Source organism: Spermophilus citellus, assembly GCF_964194105.1.
Source record: "Spermophilus citellus genome assembly, chromosome: 16".
Classification (NCBI taxonomy): Eukaryota; Metazoa; Chordata; class Mammalia; order Rodentia; family Sciuridae; genus Spermophilus; species Spermophilus citellus.
Window position 1 is genome coordinate 11,711,223 of NC_138196.1, and position 20,781 is coordinate 11,732,003.

The window sequence follows — 20,781 nt, forward strand, 5'->3', positions numbered from 1 at the left end:
GAAATGTGATGATCAGAATCACTGGTTTTGTTTCAGGCTTCAGATTTTCACATCAGTTTGAGATAACAGTAATTATAGTAACATTTAGGGCAAGGGTTCAATGAGGTCTGCTACTGTTTCAAGCCTTTCCTATGCTTCAGCTCATTAAGTAACCTTTTATTTTACCATCTTTAGCCTACCACTTAAGAAGAAGGGGTGTGGGTGCAGGTTGAGGAGGGGTGTAAAGTTCTGTGCACTAATGCCTTAATTTAGTGAACAAACACTGATGGAAAACAGTGCCTTTCAAACATGTTTTCTAGGAATTCTGTACCTTCCCCCAAGCTGTGTGTTCTCACCCTGCCCAAGACAATAAAGAGGGAGAGGCCAATCGCTTAAGTTAAAACTGAATGCGATTTTTAAATGGTAAGATTTTTATTTGGGGGATGAATGAATCAATTCCAGGAGCAACGGAAGGAAAAATACAGAAATTTGAGGTAGTGACTCTGAACATGTAAACGGATACAGATCGCCTCGGTTTCTCTCCTGTACTCTCTATTGCACTGATTTCGTGGTCTCTTTTTTGTTAGACGAGAAATTCCAAGTCCCCCGAGCGCAAACCGTGACCTCCACTTGTGAGCACTGGGGCACACACGTGGGCGCAATCGCGTGCACTAGGGGCTGACACCTGGGCCAATACCTGGGCGGCATTTCCATACTGGCCTGTGGTTCCCTACGTGCCGGGCGTCCGCTGTGGCGGCGTCCCATTCATGCTTTTTGACAACTGTGCGGCCGCCCGCGAGACTACAGTCAAGTGCTTTTCCCTGCACGAGCTTCTCTGCCCCGGCCCTGGCTGCGACACTCGGTGATACCCAGGGGCCGGCCGGCCGGCTCCTCCAAAGGTGGCTGCGTTTCCGACTTCGCCCTGGCTCCTCTCCGGGGGCTTGACGTGCAAACTTCGCCGGAGCGAGCTGAGAGGGAGGGACCGGCGAGGGGGAGGAGACGACGGGAGGCGCCTCCGCTTAAGGGAGCCGGCCGGGCGCCGCCGCTCGGACAGACGCGCGGACGGAAGGAAGGAGCGGGCCGCCGGCCCGGCCCGGGGATGCGAGCGGCCGCAGGGTGGGCAGCCGGAGAACCCGGGGTGCGGCTCGGGCCTCCCCGCAGCGGGCTGCCGTGCTGGGCGCGGGGCTGGGGCGGAGGCAGCTCCGGGCGCCGGCCTGGGAGCCGGCTCCTCCCGGCAGAGGCAGGCAGGGGACCCAGCACCACGGTGGCGGGCCGCCAGGGGCCGGTTCCCTCCCCCGAGGGGCCGCGGGAGGCGAAAGCGAAAGCGAGCCCGGTCCGCGGACTTTGCGCCCGGAGCAGGGGGTGGCCGGGAGGGGGCGGGCTGGGGGCTGGGTGGCCGGGGGCGCTGTCAGCGCGCCCCACCCGGCCTGCGGGCCTCGCACGCCGCCGGAACTCCCCGGCGCCTCCTTAAACGCGGCCCCCGCGAGACTCTTTTCCCCCTTTTTTGTTACATTGTAGGAGCGGAAAGAATGTCGGAGCGGGCCGCGGACGTCAGGGGGGAGCCGTGCCGCGCGGCGGCGGCGGGCGGAGCAGCAGCCGGCCGGCAGCAGCATCAGCCTCTGCAGCCCCCGCGGCAGCAGCCGCCACCGCGGCGCCCACGGCCGGAGGACGGCGGCCCCGGCGCCGCCTCCACTTCGGCCGCCGCAATGGCGACGGTCGGGGAGCGCAGGCCCCTGCCCAGTCCCGAAGCGATGCTGGGACAGTCGTGGAATCTGTGGGTCGAGGCTTCCAAACTTCCTGGGAAGGACGGTGAGTGTCCACGCCCTCCTCTTCCCCATGCCCCCCACTTCCCCCTTCCTCTACCCTCTCCTCCCCTCCCTCTACCCTCTCCTCCCCTCCCCCGCCACCCCGTCCTGTGACCCGCCCCCTCGGGGGTCAGAGATGCTATCGTTCGCTGGGTTGCAGAACGAGGTGGTGCCCACACCTACCCGTGCGTGCGTGAGCGTGCGTCACACTTCTGGCCACTGACCTGCCTCTCCCCTCCTCCTGTGTGTGTATATCTCCTAGGGACGGAATTGGACGAAAGTTTCAAGGAGTTTGGGAAAAACCGCGAAGTCATGGGGCTCTGTCGGGAAGGTGAGTCCAGCCCCCCCCTGATGGAGTCTGTGCAAACCCCGGGGAAGTTTCCTTGCTGCTTGACCAGGGACCGGAACCTGAGCCCACCTTACCCGCTCCCCTTCCCCCTGGAGGATGCTGCCTGAGGAGGAGGGAGGGGGAGGGGGAGGGCAGAGCATTTGGGATAATCCAGTCTCTGGGACTTCCTGTAATTGGGAGCATCCTAGAACCCTTCAGTGGAAGACTGGCAAGGTGCAGCCTGAGTGGCATTCATTGCTAGGTGGTGAGCGCTGGGAATCATCGGTTAGGGAGTTTAACCTAGATCCCTTCAGGTGTGACCCCCTTGTGGAGAACATGAGTGGAGGAAGGATTTCTCAGCTTTAGAATCATTTCCGTAAGTACTTGGGAGTGGGTATCTTAGAAAGGAAACCTGATCACCCATAAGTTTCTTTTTGTTAATTAGAATGAATTTTGAACTAGAAAAAAAATGTCTTAATCGCTGCTGCTTTATTTCTGTGGAACTTAATGTACAAGGTGCTACCAGAGGTTCTTCACGGTGTGAGTGCAATTGGTCAGACTTTTTTTTTGAGAGCTGCAAGATGAGGGGGTTAAAAAAAAATAAAGAAAGCCAGAATTTTAGATGGTGAAATAAAACTTTACTGCCCATATCTAGTGAAATCAGAGTTTAACTTTTGGTTAGTTTTAAGCTATTTGGTGGAAGGATGCTCTAGGGAAATATGTGTAGCTAAAGGTATGCCTACAAATGAAATGTCTGGTATCTGGAAGCTGTCAGATTAGTCCTGGAGATTTCCTTGTTTTTATGAATTAGGTGGCTTGGTGGCTTGTGCTACTGTTTGCCTGCACCAGGCCTCGGGCACACTGTGTTCAGAAAGGAAAAGGCCTTAAGTGAGGCTTGGCATCCCAAATACTGAATTTGGAGTAGGTAGAATGTTGGCAGCTGGGAAATTTTTAAGTCCAGAGCGGGCTGGTAGTTACTGTCTGCACATTTACTTCTTGTTTTCAACACCTGGCTTTTCTTCACTTTCACCACTTTGGTTTTTATCAGTTGCCGACTTGACCTCTTTGGCCCTGTGAGGAAGAATAATACAGTGGCAGCCCTATGAGAGCTTCCAGTTGGAACAGATCATAGAGCAAATTAGTTGATTCTCAAAAGGAGAACTACTGTTTGAGGGCAAAGGAAAGAGGGAAAGCAAAGGACTTGTTGGCGATGTTGCAATAGAAAAAATCAGTTGTTGGTCCAGTTTTAGTGTGGCATTGGCAGCCCGCCTGGGCTTAAAAAATTAAAATCACTAGGTGGCAACTCTCATAGGAAGCAGTTGGAGTAGACTTTAGAGGACCTGATCCACTCTTGTTCTTAGTTTTCATTCTCTGGGTGTGGATACATTTCCCATAAAGGTTTTCTAAATCTGTGTGAAAACAGGATGCTGATTATTGTAATTCCCCTACAGAGAATGAGTAAGTGTCTTAGCGTTTCACTGAGGACCTTCATCTGGACCAAGACCCAACCAAATTTAGTGGCCTGGACCCATTTTTGCTCTATTTTTCTGTTGGGATACATTTATCAGCAGGTGTTCCATGAAGTGCTAAGACCTTTTTTAAACTCCCTGCTGGAGGCTCAAAAGGGCCATGGATCTGGTTGTGTGTGCTTCTGAACTATCAAATTATTAGTGTTTGTTAGAGTTCATCCCCCATCCCTTAACCCCCCCAACCCCAAGCTGCTCTCACCATTTAGAGGATGCTTTAGCTGCCAGGCTATCTGTAACTTGTGCTTGCCTGTTTTGAGTAGAGACTGAAGTTTTAAATTCAGACAGTTCTACATTTGTTTGTGACTAGATTTTTTGGGGCGCTGTTTAAAAATCTAAGCTTGAAAACTCCATGAAGTAGACTTGTATGTTGTCTTACCAAACAACCCATATCAGAATGTTTCAGGAATAAAAATACATTCAATATTACCAAAACTTATTGAACCTTTATCCATTGTCTTTGGCTAAGATTATCTCCAACAAAGTAAAAGATGTTTTGGAATTAACTCTGTACTAATTCCTCTCGTAAATGTGAGAGAAATATGTAGGTAAATTGTGTGATGAAGCATGGAAAATCAGCAGCTTTCCCTGTTAGAATATCTCTAGGAATCTCTGCTGGGCTCCTGGGCTCCTTGAATCTCTGGTTTCTGATAGGTCAGAAAACCTGAGAGAGAAAGTGGCTTAACCTTATATTAGTTACTTCATCTCTTTGAAGGTAGCATTTTCTATTTGAAAACGTACTACATATTTCCCAAGGTTTTTGTAGGGGTTGAAATTAAATTAGATAACCTGTGTATAATGACTAAATATATATTAATTGCTTTTAACCCTTTGAACTGATAATCCCAGACCTGACTTCCTAATTTGATTTTTATCTAGGTCAAGGGTTGGTAACCTGGGACCCTTAAATAGATTTCCAGAGGTCAAAGTTTGTAGAAACTGTATGTAAAATAATATGTATGTCCACCTTCCAGGGCAAGTGTCCACAGTTTCCCTTGGATTATCAACACGTCCCCACCCCCACTGTTTAAATACACATTAGGCTTTATTTTGTTTTTCCTTTTCTCTTTTTCTTATGAAGAAATTCCTTTGTGGCAAGACTGCCCAAGGGTTAATGCTGTGGAAGAAGGTTGGGACTATTGATTTGAGTGGAAGTAAGATTATTTGTGGTTTGGGTCTTCTTTTAGCACAGGTAGCAAATGCTAGGATAAAATTCCAGTTCTTTTCAGTTTAGCCTATTGTATGTCTGCATTCTCATATTTTTATTGCTGTTTTTCCTATAGTTTGTAATATTTGTTAATGGTACAGTTGACTTGGTAGAAAAAGGTTGGGTATATTTTGACTTTTTAAAAATAAGTGAACTCAAAAAATTACCTTTTTCCTTTCAAGATAATTTGTAGAATTCTATATTTGTAATATCACAAATTTGTGTTTAGATGGAATTAATTGGTATGAATCACTGACTAGAATTTCTTTATTAGTTCCTGAACACATAGGAGCCTTAAAAAATGAAAACATTATAAGGCAATGTGGTGCATACCTGTAATCAGTCCCAGCAACTCCTGAGGCTGAAGCAGGAAAATCACAAGTTTTTGAGGCCAGCCTCAACAACTTAGCTTGGTTCTAAGCAACATAATAAGACCCTAACTAAAAATAAAAAGGCCTGGAGATGTAGCTCAGTGGTAGAGAACCCCTAGGTTCAATTCCCAGTATCAAAAGCCTTAATTGCACAGTACATTTTTAAAATATATATGGTGTCTTTATGGGAATCATCAATGAAATTGGAAAAATGAACTCTTCTTTGGGCAGGGACCTCTAATTTTTCTGAAGTCCACCTGTTGGGTGGACATCATAGTTCCCCAACTCTTCCCTTTCTCTGTGCTGTCAACACTCATATGTACTGTGATGGTTGTTGCTTTAGAGTGTAAGTGTCCTGAAGGCAGGGACATTTTTGTTAATAACTATTCAGTTCCTGGGGCTGGGGATGTGGCTCAAGTGATAGCGCGCTCGCCTGGCATGTGTGCAGCCTGGGTTCAATCCTCAGCACCACATACAAATAAAGATGTTGTGTCCGCTAAAAACTAAGTAAAATAAGTAAATAAATATAAAAAAAAACTATTCAGTTCCTGCACACTTTTGTGTTCAGTATTTGCTCAAAAAAAAAAAAAAAAAGAACGAATGGATTGAGCTGGATATGGTGGCACAAGTCTGTAGTCACAGCTAGTAGGGAAGTAAGGCAGAAGAATCACAGGAAAATTCAAGGCCTGCATAACAACTTAGGAAGACCCTGTCTCAAAATAAAGAATTTAAAGGTCTGGAGTGTAGCTCAGTGGAAGGACACTTGCCTATCATATGGGACCTCCTGGGTTCAACTCCGCCCCCCAGGAATGAAGTGGACTACTGTGAAGATTGAACTGAGTGCCATAGGGTGAATGGTTCAGATGATCAATTTCCAATGTATTGTGACTCAAAAAAAAAAAACTTACATTGTGTTCTACTTAAATTCTGTGTGTTGGGGTAATGGCACCAGGGGAGGCCGGAAGCTTCCTTCCAGTACTTCCTGTTGCTCTGTTCTGAGTGTAGTGTTCCATTCACACTTTCCAGAAAGGGTGAAGACAGGACACTACCTCTCATATCTCTGATAGTTGGACAGGGGAAGGAGGATGGCAACCCAGGGTGATAGCCACACTTGATGACAGGTGATTTCCCTGTCAAAATACAGGGACCTAGTTGAGCCTGGGGCAAGATGGAAAAGAGGTCAGGAGGCACCTCTAGGAGCGAGCTTTTGTTTTTGTGTTTTAAGGGTGGACTGGGAGGTGGGTGCTGAGTCAGCACAGCAGCATCACCTTCTTTCTTTTCTAGGAGGAAATGAAATGGTTCCTAGTGAACTGGAAACAGGTGTTTGTATGAAGTCCTGTTAAAGGCACTGCATTATAGACTTACACCCCTCTCCCTGGGAGTCTTAATCTCTGTTTTTCCCTGGGGTTTCTCTTATCTGTTTTTATACCCAGCTTTTTCTTATGGACAATTTGAAACACACAGGAGAGAAAATATTTTAATGAACCTCTGTAGCCATCACACCGCTTCAACAGCTAATGAGTCACGGCCCAATCTTGCTTCATCTCTGCCCCACAGTGAGTTGTTGTGAAGTACATCCCAGGCATGGTAGCATTTTTCAGTTTTCTCTTTTCTGCTCACCTGAACTTCAACATGGATTCTGTAAAAATGGAGTCTTGATGCTGTGCCTTTGTTTAGAAGCAGGCCAGGCTGATGTTTCTGATCTCTTGTGTGAGCTTGCAAGGGCTCTTCAGGTGGCAATGCTTGCAAGTCTGCTTACATCTTAAGGGAGATCTAAGCCAAGCCTTCCACAGGAGTCTTTGAGATCTGTCCCTTGGTCAGTCACCTGAGGGGCTTGTTGAACAGGAGTGCTTGAAGGAGTGCTCATTTGGTTAGGTAGTAGATTGCCCACACTTGAGAAACACCTCTGAGCATCAGTGCTGCAGTGATGTAGGTGGGCAGAATACTGTGTGTAGCTACCTGCCTGTGAGATCTGCACTAACCCATGGGGGAAGGAGCCCCCACCAGACGCCCTTGCAGCAGGGATTCTTTCCTCCATTCTGCCATCTTTGAGATTCTATTCAAATTATAGCTTGTAGGTCAGATCTATCCTGAGCTACTTCAGAATGATTCTTACATTGCTGAATGGTTGAAATCAAAACAAAGGGTTTCATGACATGTGAAAATTATATGAAATTCAAATGTCTGTGTCCCTAAGTAAAGTTTTATTGGAGCACAGCTACAGCCTTTCATTTATGTATTGTCTATGACTGCTTTCTCTGTAGTGAACAGCAGAGTTAAGTGGGTGACCCTATAGCTCACCAAGCTCAGAGAAGTTGGCTGACCCCTGGTGTGATGACTTCCTTGGAGGATGAAACAAAGCCCCCTTCTGTGATTCTAGGATTCCTTAAGCTTCCTATTTTGACGAGGAGAATACAGTATTTTATTCTGTAGTCTATATAACATAGAAGGAAATACATGGAGAAAGAAATGGTTTCACCTAAGAAGGTTGCGCCATGTCCACACTTGTCATTCACGGCTACTCTTCTGTGGCATACATGTATTTCAGGGCAGTTCACATATAGTTTCCAAGAGCCTAGGATGATGGAATCTCTTAATCCCTTGTGTGGTACGTAAATATGCAGCACAGAGTCTAGAACTTTTATGGAATTTTCACTCAAATTCTTTAGAACTTCTGCCATTGACCTGGTTTAGAGAAACCAAAACTTTGTTGGAGGTTTTGGGATTATTGGAAAGGTTCAACAGAAAACAAATCTGCATTTTGCTTGAAGAAGGCACATAGTGTTCTGAGATCCCATATCTTTATAATTTTGTACTTGGTAAAAGTATGCGGCACTGGTATATGCTATGCTGAATTCAGAACTCTCCAGACTTTGCAGGTTATGGAAAGTGCATGTGTTATCTGCAGTAGGGCAAGATTCCGCGTTTGCAGTTTTGATTGGTTCTTGTCATAACTAATCTCAGGAGGAAAGTATGAGGTTTTATGCCTCCTCGTGGCATATTACCTGTGCATGGTGTAGTGTGTTTCTTCTTTATAAGGACATCCTTCCTGAGGTCCACATCTCACAATGTCCCATGTGTAAGTGGACAGCCCAAGTTTGGTGAGTACTTGTACTGTGTGCCAGCTCATTTTACGTCCTGTAATCTTCGCAGTAACAACGTGTTCTGGCTGTCATCATTATCTCCCTTTTACAGATGAGATGACTAAGGCTCAGATAGGTGAGGTAGCTTGCCAGAATTAGAAGGCATCAGGAGGCCTTGAAACTCAAATGGGCCTAACTGAAGCCAACCTGCCTAACTGCTCCCGTGCCCCGTCCATTCTAGAATGTGTACCCACTTTTGATGAGCTTCAGCAGGTTACCCTAACCTTTGTTTTCTTTGTCCTTGTCTGGAAATAATTGACCTTTACCAAAAATATTTTTGAAGATGTCAGAACCATTTCCCTGCTGTGCTTTATAATAGTGTATATGTTGTATTTAGTTGTTCCTTTATAAAATCTTTTCTTTGGGGGGGTGGGGCACGTGTGCAGTTTGCATTAGAAGTAATTGGCTTTTAAAGAAAAAGATTAAATGAAAGCTCAGGTTGCAGCAGATAGCAGGCACAATCATCTGGGATTTGTGCCATTAAAAAAAAATCCTTTAAAAAGGGAGAAGTGAAATTTCACTATTTAAATAGCATTTCAGTGCAAGATTGCTTTTAATCACATTGATATTCAAAGTTTATGGCAGTATTTCTAATAAATGTGCCCCTCTGATTATTAAAGTATTTTTTGATTGAAGTTCTAAGGGGGAAAAAAAAAGAGCCGCCAGTTAGTAGACTTAACAGTTGGAGTTACTCTACTTTTGAGAAAAAGGCAGAGGGTTACATTTATATTCATCATGTACAGCAGGGATTATTATAAATGAGCAAAGGAAGGAGAAGAATGAGTTTTGCATTTTAGCCACTCGTAAAACTAGATTTAGTGTTCTTGTTCCTCTTTGTAATAAAGACCCTGCTAACATGAAATACTTTTCCTCTTAGATATAAAAGCATAGCAAGGAAAAAGTAATAGTTCATTATCAATTAGATTTCCAGTCTTAAAACAGAACCTATTCCCCTCCCAGGTTTTACAGATGTTTTTCATAATCTTCAACTCAAGTGAAAATTTGAGGTTTTCCCCCCTTCTCCAATAGAAAAAAAGTAATGCTTTTACCAGTGGCCCCCGGCTTTGTATTTCAGTCCAGGAAGCTTCAGAAGTGATTGGGGAACTCCAAAACTAGAGTTGCCAGCATTTTATATATGTCTTCTCCATCATAAAAGTAAGAGCCATTGTCTTGGAATAAAGGACAGTTCTTTAACTTTAGATTTAGGAGAAACTCAATGTGTTATCTTTATTTTTCCTCATTTTATTATGGGCTTTTCAGAGATCAGTATCTGTTTTGGTGTGTGAGAGGCACAGTACTAAATCATTGTTTCCTAAATTGCTGGGCCCCTATTTCTGTGTGCTGTTAGTAGGTGTTATGCAGATAAGAGGTTCCATATAGTAAGCTTGCAAAAGTCAGCTTTCACTGACAGGAGGAAGATTGGGAGCTCAGTTCTCCAGCTAAACCCATGTTAAGATCTCAGTCCTAGAATGGAATTGATGTGAAGGAAATCACCTAGTGTCACTGAACCTCAGTTGACTTGCGTGTGAATGAAGTAATGGTAATTCCTCATAATGGTTGGGAGGATTAAATGATATAATCTTATCAATAACTAGAACCCAGTGTTATAAGCATGCTTACAATCCAGTGGTCCTTTAGGACTTTCAAGGGAACAACAGAAAGTGAAATAGAGGTTTTGCTGTAGTAAACAAGGTGTAGACAGTCCATGAGAGGAAGCCTCCCATGTTCAGGATGACCGTGTAGCACATGAGCCTAGGTTTCAGGCCTTCTTGGACTCTAATAAAAATAGGAAGTCTGAGAGGTTGTATTTCTTACTTCCCTCTTTAGCCATCTGACTTAGGAGCCCAGTGTGGGTTTTTACTTTTCCACATTTGTACAGAATTGTCTAGAAGCTGTTTCCTGTAATGGTTTTCAGACCTCTTTTTCTGGGCAAGGAAGGTAAATCATAGGCAGCAGAATGAAGTTCTCTAGTTGGGGAATTGATAGTGAGGACTCTGCGCCTGTGATTTTATGTATGCGTGGTGATCGTTTTGGGGTTTTCTGCCTGATGAGGGAGTTTAGAAAGTCACCTTTTCAATTCTTGGAAATTTCCGTTTTCCTTTCAGCAGTTCTCCATTTAAGTTACCTTGTTCTGTTTGGAAACCATAAAGAAATATTCGTTTTAATGGAAAAAATGATCATTGTAATCACAAATGTTAATCCATGCTCATTGAAAAGATTTTCCCCGTGGTGGAGGCATGGATCGTAAAAGCCATCATGCTTTGTAATCCCACTCAGGGCCAATTTTAAATCTCCAACTTCAGGATTTGGATTTAGAGCACTTCACACTTGATTAAGGACACCAGGTAACTACTTCGGGCACTTGCTGGCTGGCAAGACTCAAACTTGCCTGCCTGGTCATTTCTCTTCCTGACAAGATCCAGACCTTGTCCTTCAGCAGGCCCATGGTTCTTTTGTTCAGCATAACTACTGCTTGGAGAATCTTCTGGGTATTTTGCCTTAATTTCATTCACTTAGCTTTTATCCCCACCTTGTGTAGGGCTAGCGGCTGAGGATACAACTGCAAGCTCAGTTAGGAGGCACAGCCATAACCCCCATGAGGCACTCAGTCAGCAAATACTTAAGGAGTTACCTTCCCACTAAGTGCCAGGTTTCTGATGGGTGTTGAAGATAGCCTGACAGAAGTTAGTCCCTGCCTTCTAGTGAAGTGAGACACAGTATTTACTGTTTTCTCAAGGACTGTGGAGTGCCTTGAAATCAGTAAAATAGGCTAATGTGTTAGGGCTAGGGAGTTCAGGTCAACATGATCAAGGAGGACTTTCCTGAGGATTTAATACTTGAACAGGGATTCAGATGATGAGAAAGAAGCAGCCACTGATCATCTGAAGAGAGGAGATGGAGGAAGAAGGGAGGGAAATAGGATTCAGAGGGTCAGATCACAGAGGCCCAGGTAAGGAATTTGAGTGCATTATAATGGTAATGGGAGCTTCCTGGGGGGCAGCACAGCAGAAAGGTGGCCTGATCAAAGTCCTGCTGTGTGAGGTTCCCTTTCTGTTTATAGAGCCTGCATCATGGAGAGTGGCTGACTGAGGCATGCAGAGAGGTTGTTGTGTTCGGGATGCTTTTGGAAAGTAGAGTTTACTTGACTTAGTGAAGATGTGGATGAGAGTAAAAAAATTAAATTGGCTTGAGCAACTGAGTGACTCCATTTAATGAAGCTGAGGAATGATGAAGGACACAGCATATTTAGGGTTGGGAGCCCTGTTTTCTTGTATGCAACTGTGGAGTCGGCCATTGAATATGCAGTTTACAGCTTGGTAGAGCAGCCTGGGCTGGAGCTCCCAGATCAGTTTGCATCACCAATGAACAGAGACTGGGATAAGACAAGTAAGGACCAGAGGCTAAGCCTTCCGAAACTGACACTGACCTGTGGGTACACGGGAGAGGAGAACTCTTTAACGAGGTGGTTGGGAAAACCAATGAGTGTGGTGGTGTAAAATCTGAAAGGAGAGAAGACTGGGTGGGGGTTAATGCTAGGTGGGGGGTAATGTGTCAGGTGCTGCATGAAGTAGAGTACTTGGATCTCTGGCTTTGGGAATGTGGTTGTCAATGACCTTGGTCAGGAGACTTGAGATGGCAGGTGCTGATTACGGTGCTGGAAGAGCCAGAGCTGAAGTGGCAAGGGCAAGTGTGGACAATGCTGTTAAAGGGTTTTGCTCTGAAAAGTAAAGGAGAAGCGAGGTCATAGCAGGCTGGGGGCCTGGGGTGAAGAGTCCCAGGGAATAAAGGAAGATTGATTTCACTTTATTTTATTGGGAGAGTAATAGGCTTGTGTGTGTGTACCAGTGGAAACAATCCAGGAGTGAGGAATCATGGATAGCATGTGAGACGTGGATACCAGTCAGGGTAATGCCTCAAATTGGGGATGAGACTCAGAGCCCCATAGATAGGTTGGCTTTGGATAGTCAGATTATTTCCTTCCACTGTATGGTGAGGAAGAGTGTGTGGAGTCAGTTGCAGGTCGAGCTATGGAATTGTGGGATAAGATGGTTGGTTCTTTCCTGTGGCTTCTGTGGAAGAGAGAAATTCAAAGGTCATCAATGGAGGAGGAGGAGGAGGAGGAGGAGGAGGAGGAGGAGGAGGAGGAGGATGAGGATACAGGAAGATAACCAACTAAGCAGGCAATTAAGAATCCTTTGGAGGCTTCCCACTGCACTTAGAAGAAAATCGAAACTCCCTAGCAAGGCCTGAGAGGTCCTGTGTTGTGAGCATGTAAGCCCAGAAAATCAGGAATGTCTCTAACTTGAGGTGGAATGCTGTTGGAGCAGTGGAGGGGACAGCACGGTTCTGATCAGGAGGACTTCTTGCAAGAGGCAGGGACCAGTTAACCAGTCTGGTATGGGGACACTTCAGTGGCAGAGCCTGTAACTTGTCACAGGCTGGAACATGGGCATCAAACCACCAGGAGATGGTTCTGGTTGTAGACATCCTGAAAAGAGGTCTGTGCAGGCGGGGGGGGGGGGAGTGGGGGTTGTGGTGGTTGAGTTTGAAAGGTCACCATGGTAGCAATGTAGAAACTGAATTGGCAGTGGCTAAAGTAGGAGTTGGGGCCAATTGGGCACATAGCCTACCTCTTAATGTGAAATTCCTGAGTTTCTAGGTAATGATAAACTGCGAAAGTAAGGTTTTAAAATGTATAACATCTCAAATGAATTGTTTCCCCCAAGTGAAGCCCCTTCCTGACTTCTGCATATGTTTATTCATTCACTTACCGTGTATTTACTGAGCACCTACTCTGGACTTGTTCCTATTCTAGTTTCCAAAAAACCACAGCAAACCAAACAGCCTTCATAGAGCTTCTGTTTTAGTGCAGGAGACAGGCAACAATCTTAAAAACAAAAATTAAAAATATATGTGTGACGGGATAATGGTGAAAGGGGAAACAGAAAATGTTGGGGTTGCCATTTAAAATGGAGTGACAAAGGGTTGTCAGAGCCAAGATTCTTAGGACCTGGCGATATAAGTCACATGGTATCAGAACAGCACATCCAGAGAAGGTGGTGCAAGGACGGGTTGGGGGGTGTCGTGCACTGGATTGGGGAGCAGGGGTTGTAGTAGAAGAGGTCCCATGCCAAAAAGTTAGAGTTGGGGAAGCAGATCACAGGGGCCTTGTATCCCACTGATAGTTCAGATCCTTTTACTGTGGCCCACAGGCTTGCTTGGTGTGGCCTCTGTCGGGCTGCTCAACCCTGTCACCTTCCATTCTTTCCTTTGTCTAGTGCGCCTAAGGCACAGTGGCCTCCTTCTGGCTCCTCTGGCTCACTGGAACCTTGCCCACTTGCAAACCCTTGCATCTGCTGTTCCCTGACTGGGCCTTTGCTGCTCCTGCGGCCTCCACCCCTTCCCTGCTGGCTTCTGTCCTCCTGCTGGACTTGGGTCAGTGTCATCTTCTTCAAGGATCTTCCACATCACTCTGTCTATTGCTTTACAGCCAGCAGAGCATGGCGCTTGTTAAAATGTTTTTAATTGTTAGATCTGAGGCATAAATGCTAGGCAGAAGGAATTATCATAATTTTTTTTTTCATCAGTCTTGGATAAATTTGTGGAATTACCCTGAGAAGAAAAATAGTATACCACCCACTAATAATCTTATGGAAGGAGGTGGGTCGTGTTCCTTCAGTAGCATTCCACTCCTTTGTTGGTTATAGTTTGGATCAGTGTTCATCTTTGTTTCTGGTGTTCTACCACCTCTTTTTTGTTGTTGTTGTTGAGTAACAATACACTGTGAAGAAAGAAATGGTTTTGGTTTGGGAATAACTAGTTATATACAAATAAATGACAGTGTGCCTGATTCCCTCTCTTACATCACCGGGGTTTTCTTTCCCAAGATAAACTCTGCTTTTCTTAGCCTCTGAATGGGATATTTATTTCCTCCCTTCACTTTATTACTATTTCTGGGCCTTTTTCCTTCTACTCTGATGAAATGCTGTTCTGGAGTCAGACAGAGTCTATTGTAGATTTTGTGTGTTATACTTTCTGTTCCTCTTATCTTGCTTATTAGCCCCACATCTGATGAGCTTTTCATTGTTAACTGGCAGCTGTGGTGGCTATTTTTTCAAAAGATCTTGTATTTGGTAGTTGGCTTTTTTTTTCTTTTTTAAAGCTGATGGCTCTTGCAGAATGTGATCTAGTGATGTGTCTATAATCTGTTTATGGATCATGTTCTCATTATAGTAGTGGTCATTCCTGGGTAACAAACAAAACTATTTTTTTAATTTATTAAATTCTAGGTAAGTCTTTTGTAGAAATTTCATGAAGATCTTGTTTTTCCCCTCACTAGTAGTTCTGCAACAAAAACAGCTTCTTAAATATAGCATTTTGACAGATGGCATTTAAAAATTACACAAACATGACAAATCTTGATCGCAGTATGGTTTGCATATCCCTTTTGAGTGGGGAAATGCTTTAAAACAATAATTGAGAATTTGAAAAATTAAGCGTCAGTCAATACCTGGTAGCACGTAATCGTAGTAGTAATAGTAGCAGTAATAGTAGCAGCTGTCATACTTTGAGCCCTTACTCTGTTAGGAGCTGAGCAGAGAGGTGTACATGGATGGCCTCACTTAACATCTTACAGCACATGTGCAAAGCAAAGACTTATCTTCATTCTGAAGGAAGAACTGAGTCTCAGGCAAGCTAACTTGCCAAAATCAGAGTTTATAAGAGGCAAAGTTGGGGTGCCTGGCCTGACCGACCCAAAAGCCAAATGGTTCCCTGATTTGTCAGTTCTGCATCTTGAGTTGCCATTAGTGAGAGACACCTGGAATGGACTTTTTATTTTTTATTTTTTTTTGGAAAATATGCCAAACACACTGAAGAGAGCAATTTCAAATCAAGGAAGTGCTTGGTTGATGGTTCAAGGAATAGTAGCAGCATGATTCTAGTGAATAAAGAGGGAATTGTCTCAGGCTCTAGGCTAAATACTTGGGGTTGGAGGGTGTGTGATCGTTAAAAATCCATGTGCACAGTTTATAGAATGCATGGTGAAGAGATGGTTAACTCTCAGAAAGCAAATCTTAATAGTTGAGTAAGGTAAAAACAATTCATAAATTTCTTAAACATAACTGAAGCATCAGTATACTAATCACTTAGGACAGTATCTCCCCTAAGAATAGAAATAAACATATTGAGACAACCTTTTATAATAATGTGCAGAGATCATTTTAATCCAAAGATTATCTAGGAGCCTTTCTTTTGAAAATTAGAATTAATTTGTACCATCTCTCTCACTAAGCCATGCTGTGATTGACATTAAGTAGCTAAATAGATTGATATGACCTCTCATCTACCTGCCTTGGTGGTAGCGCTACCCAAAATGAAAATAGATTAGAACAACAAACCAAACATTTTTTTTTAACCTTGGTCATGTTGCATTGCTGTGATATCTCCTCTCCCCTCTCTCTCTCTCTCTCTCTCTCTCTCTCTCTCTCTCTCTCTCTCTCTCTCTCTCTCTTATTTTTTTAATATCTTTCTTTTATTTATTTTTCTGTCGTGCTAACGATCAAGCCCGGGGCCTCACATGTGCTAGGCAAGCACGCTACCACAGAGCCACAACTCCAGCCATTGCTGTAATCTTAACCTGCATGTGACACAAGGCTCATGGGAGTTTGCTTGAAGTCCAGGCCAGCTGGCCTTTCCTGACAGAGCCTGTCCTTGTTTCCCACCCTTAGTTCACCCACAGTGGGGTCACACTGCATGTTGTCACTGAGGGGGACTGAAAACAAACCCCTCTCCCCAATCTTTCATCAGGAACTGGGAGTTACTCAGTAGCCTCTGGTAGAAATCTAGGATTTTGAAATGGTTATGACTAAATTGAACGTAATTTTTTTAACATGAAAAATAGGTCTTAATATCTATGTTAATTGTTCTCATATAGTGCCTAATTGAGAGTTCAGTGCTTGATTTGGTAAGATTTAGCAGCCGCTATTTAGGGACAGCCTCTTCCTCCATTTTATCAGGTAAAAAGTTTGTTTTTGTTTTCCAACCCTCAGGAAATTCTGAGAGCTGTCAGTTTATGAAAAGGTGATTAGAGAGTGAGAAGAGAATATGTCTTCTAAGCAGTTAGTTTGGCATTGTCATTCAAGTTACCATGTGCCCAGTGAAAAAACATCTTGCAATTGGATCCCTTTGTGTGAAATCCCTCTGTAGCTTTCTCTGGAAAGCTATGGTCCTGATTATTTCTGGGCACTGTTAGATGAACAGAGGAACGGAGTAGAAGAATAGTTACCTGATTGTTCTCAAACCCCACAGTTCATAAAATTTTGGGTGGGTTCTAATATACCCATGTTGTATAAGGATACTCACACTGCTCTAAGTCACTGGGCAAGTGGCTGTGTCTGTGGAACTATGACAGCTTATGCACTGAAATTGTTCAGTATGGCTAATGATTGGCATGTGTGGCATGAGAGTAAAGTGGCTGTGTTTGACAGAGCTGCTGAGCAACTCAGGTGAAACACAGAAGGTTCCAGAAGAGGCGGGCCCTCAAAACTGGAGCCATGGAGGATGCAATAGGAGTTCAAGTTCTTGTTTGATCTGCTGGTCTTCTTGCAGTTGCTGACTTATAATCACCCCAACACAGTGGAGGAGAAAGCACGAAGTTTAATACTCAGAATTGTAATGGAGTTCGGATGCAGGTTCTGTGGCAGTAGCTGTGGATACCCATGTGTGGAATCTGGGCTTAAAGCAGATCTAGCTTCTTCTAGTGTGGCAGGAAGGAAGAGTCCCTGAAGAACAGAGAGGGCACTTGGGGACTTCGTTTTGCTGCAGACAGCAACCAAAGACTCCATTAGTGAGGCCGCTGCGGGTTGGGCCAGTGATCCCTTTTCCTTATTATCTTTTGCCCTCTTTTCTCCTAAGGTAGAGGATTCATCATTGCCACCTTGTGTTTTGCTTTGTTTTTCTGTTTTCCATGCTTTTGGCTGTCATTTGCTTCAGTTTGTATACCCATACCCTCTTCAAACTGCCCCTCCAAATTCTTACTTGTGAAGAGTTCACATTCAGTCTTGCTGGGTCTTACTGTTTCCATGTCCTGTAGAGGCCATGGTTAACTGACCCAAGGAAAGGAAGGCCTTACTGGGGAAGTGGAAGTAGATGCAGATGCAGGAGCTTTGGAATCAAAGTTCATAAACTTTTATTATTTAAATAGTGGTGCAATATGTAAAACTGTTTCCCACATTTGCATAAGTAGTTTCCTAGGGAGGGACAATACACCTTTTCAACATATTTTCAAGACCTGCCTGACTCCAGAGTGTTTTCCACCAACCAGTGAAAGTGCTGGGGGCTGGGGGTCAGTGGTGGAGGGCTGGCTTAGCATGGGTGAAGCCCTGGGTTCTGCCCCCGTACCACCTCAAAAAAAAAAAAGTGCCCAAAGTCTTTAACAATATGATTGCTGTTATTTTATTTGTAGTTAAAGCAGATTTGTTTGTTTGTTTGTTTGGGTTGCCATAATCAAGGTACTATTTTTGAAGTTTTACTTGGTTTCTAGATGTTTTGATGGTTTCACAACCGTGAAATTTTCATGGGAACTATATAGTATTCTGGTTGCATTAAAGGTTAAGGGTCAGAGAGTGGGCCAGCCTGAGGTGACTGTTTTTTGTCATAGTGATTTCAGATAGACAAAAAAAGGCCAATTCTACCTGGAGTTTGGGATCTAAACCAACTTATAAATTAAGACAAATGAGGAATAGACTTCAGGATGTGAGGTGACAGTCAAGGTGATCTTTCTAAAACTCATACCTAATAGTGTCTCACACTTGCTTAGTCATTCCAGGGGTTTCCAAGGCCCTTGGGGGTCAGGCTAAAGTACCATTGTGGCTGGTGGACAGCATTCTGTTCACAAGCTCTCAGCTCCTAGACTCTTCCTCCAGGTTCTGTGCTGTCCCTTAACAAGGACACTTCCCTTTCCCTTGCTTTCTTTTTTCCTGTTTCTTTCCCTCACTCTCACCCTCAAGAGTAAGAAAATTACCTGGCATCTGTGGTCTGAGCTGAAAGGTTAGTGCTTTGAGCATCCTTTGAAGGTCTTGGTCTGGTTTTAGGTGGACAGCCTGTGTTTTGTGTTTAGCCATAAAATCATCCCATGTTGCTGCAGATAGTTCTAGTTTATTTACTATTGCGTGCTCTTCTCTATTATGGATGCACCGTCCTTGTTTCAGACCCTGATGGATGGCCATTTAGGCTGTGGCAGTTTTGCTCTTTCCTTGCAGTGCTATGGTTAAAGACCTTTACAGATCTCTTTGCAGCATTGAGGTTTCCTTTGTTTGCTTAAGGATGTCTGTATAAAGAGATGATGCCAAAGTGCCCTCCAAAACAGTGTTACCGGTTTCAGAGGCCCAGGGTCTGTGTAGGTGACAGGAATATATATTAATGGCAGGGGGCATGTTTTCTTTTTTCTCTGTGTCTCTGCTTTCAGAACCAGCAGGATCCAGCATTTCCCCCTGTGTCTTCCTCCGTGGCTCTGGGCTGTTGAAATGGTAGTTTTCGGTCCTGTAGACACTGAGAGCCCTACAACTTGAAAATGCAGTCTGACCTTCAGAGTGACCTGTTGTTCTTAAAGGAAGAATTAACTGTCAGCTTCCTGATTGCAACAATAGTTCTTCACCTGACAATATCATAGTACCCAGACTTTCTTTGCTCTTACACAAAACCTAGGGGCCAACTTTTCCCACTTGTTTCCCTTTCTCTACTCTGCAAGCCCCAGCCTCTACAGTCTCCCCTGAATAAGTCCATGAGGGATGAGCAGTAAATTTCAAAACAGGATAGAACTGATAGGAACAGATCCTTAAGTGACTGCCCTAAGTAGTCTTAGCTACTTTTCTTTTACAAAATAAATAAATAAAAGTTCCCTGTGGCTGTGATGATGTCTCTTGTCCTCCTCTAGGTGAAGTGCTGTTTGTTACTACTGAGTGTGTCAGGGGGGAAAAACTGTGCAAAGTGACTTATTAGATAACCTTCTGTGGCATGGGGGGTGCAGGGGGTTCCTGCTGAGGCAGGTTATTGCCTGAGTGCCTGTTGGAGGAGTGGATCATTTGATTTCTTTTTATTTACATGGTATTTAGTTTCAGATATGACCATGAGTTTTCAAAAAAAAAAAAAAAAAAGCCATGGGAAGTTGTGCAGTTGTCACTTCATTCACAAATTCTGTACTTGAAAAGCTGCTGATACTCATGGTGTTCTCCGAATCCTTGAATCATCGGTTGCCCTCGCTCCTTTGCAGGGAATTGCCCACGCTGTATTTGTATTGAGAGGCCAGAGATTAATTCCTTCAGGAACTAGGAAAGTCTGAAAGCCACCCCCTTGTGTCCTGTCCTTTTATGCCTCTTGCCAGCTGGCAGCCTCTGCCACCTCCCACGGCCTCTTCATTCCTGCCTACTCGGAGGCTATGATTGAGTTTGGCCTCCTTGGCGCATGGTGTGCTGATGTTTTGCCACTTCTCGGAAGAGGTCTCACTGAGGCAAAGAATTGCCTGGTTTTCTGGGTTCTTAGGGGCAGAGGAAGTTTTTGTTTATGCTGATGGGAACCAATCTGAGCACTAGATGGAGAAATCCAAAATCAGACAGTCGTCCTTTTTATACATCTTTCCCGAGATCAAGATGGCGTGGGGGACAGATGCCCTTTGTGAGAGGCAGAAAGAGAATAATTCTGGATGGGCACTGAGCATGGATATGTTGTGGTAGTGTTTTAAGTACTTCCTTCTGAGTTCCTGTAATCACCAAGAATTTGACAGGAAGTCTGTATGTGACCCAGCACCATCAGATTTCTAGGTTGCATTCTCTGCTCCTGCACCCTGGGATATTTAACACCTTTTGCACTAGTTTCCTCAAAAGTGAGCATGATTTCAAGCTGTCTCCCTCCTAGGGTTCTCCTGAGCATGCTCATTTAAGGCAGGATTTCTCCACTTGGCACTATTGGCATTTGTGTGTTATAGGATGTTTAGGAGCTTCTCTGGCCCCTGCTACTGGATTCTAGTGTGACAACCAGAATTGTTTGCAGACATTGCCAGCATCCCCTGGGGGACAAAATTGCCTCTGCTGCAAAACCTCACCTTTAATGTATGCAAAGCCCTGAGTGCGGTGCCTGGTGTACGGAAATGTTCAGCCATGTTTGACCCATGCTAGGTGCTAATAATTGTTGGCATGAATGAATGAAGAAGCGTCACGTTGCTAATGTGAAGAGTGCCATCTCCTCCTTAGCAATCACACTATGGAAAAGACCCCTTGGAGATGACTTTAGCACTGCAGCCACTGAATTCTTTTTTCTTTTTTTTCCTCTGGTACCAAAGTTTGAACCCAGGGTCACTCAACCAACCACTGAGCCACATCCCCAGCCCTATTTTGTATTTTATTTAGATACAGGGTCTCACTGAG

At 44.4% G+C, this 20,781-nt stretch overlaps 1 protein-coding gene across 4 annotated transcripts; it reads left to right on the plus strand.

Moving 5' to 3' along the window:
* Positions 1–1,628: 1,628 nt before the first annotated feature.
* LOC308634941 (ataxin-7-like) lies at positions 1,629–19,087 on the plus strand. Of its 4 annotated transcripts, none has more exons than XM_081269143.1 (3): positions 1,629–1,788; positions 2,047–2,115; positions 18,828–19,087. In XM_081269143.1, exons 1-3 carry the CDS (start codon positions 1,686–1,688, stop codon positions 18,890–18,892), a joined length of 237 nt encoding a protein of 78 aa, XP_081125269.1. In that variant the 5' UTR covers positions 1,629–1,685; the 3' UTR covers positions 18,893–19,087. The 4 variants fall into 4 exon arrangements, with proteins under 4 accessions (XP_081125269.1, XP_081125268.1, XP_081125270.1 ...); XM_081269142.1 differs by lacking the exon at positions 18,828–19,087 and adding an exon at positions 13,639–14,346; XM_081269144.1 differs by lacking the exon at positions 18,828–19,087 and adding an exon at positions 4,720–7,102.
* Positions 19,088–20,781: the final 1,694 nt, after the last annotated feature.

What these genes read in the sequence shown, in the direction of transcription:
- LOC308634941 (XM_081269141.1), top strand. Translation starts at nt 1,686, where the DNA reads ATGGCGACGGTCGGGGAGCGCAGGCCCCTGCCCAGTCCCGAAGCGATG. An exon ending in CAAACTTCCTGGGAAGGACG is followed by an intron (nt 1,789 to 2,046) that starts GTGAGTGTCCAC and finishes TATATCTCCTAG; the next exon opens with GGACGGAATTGGACGAAAGT.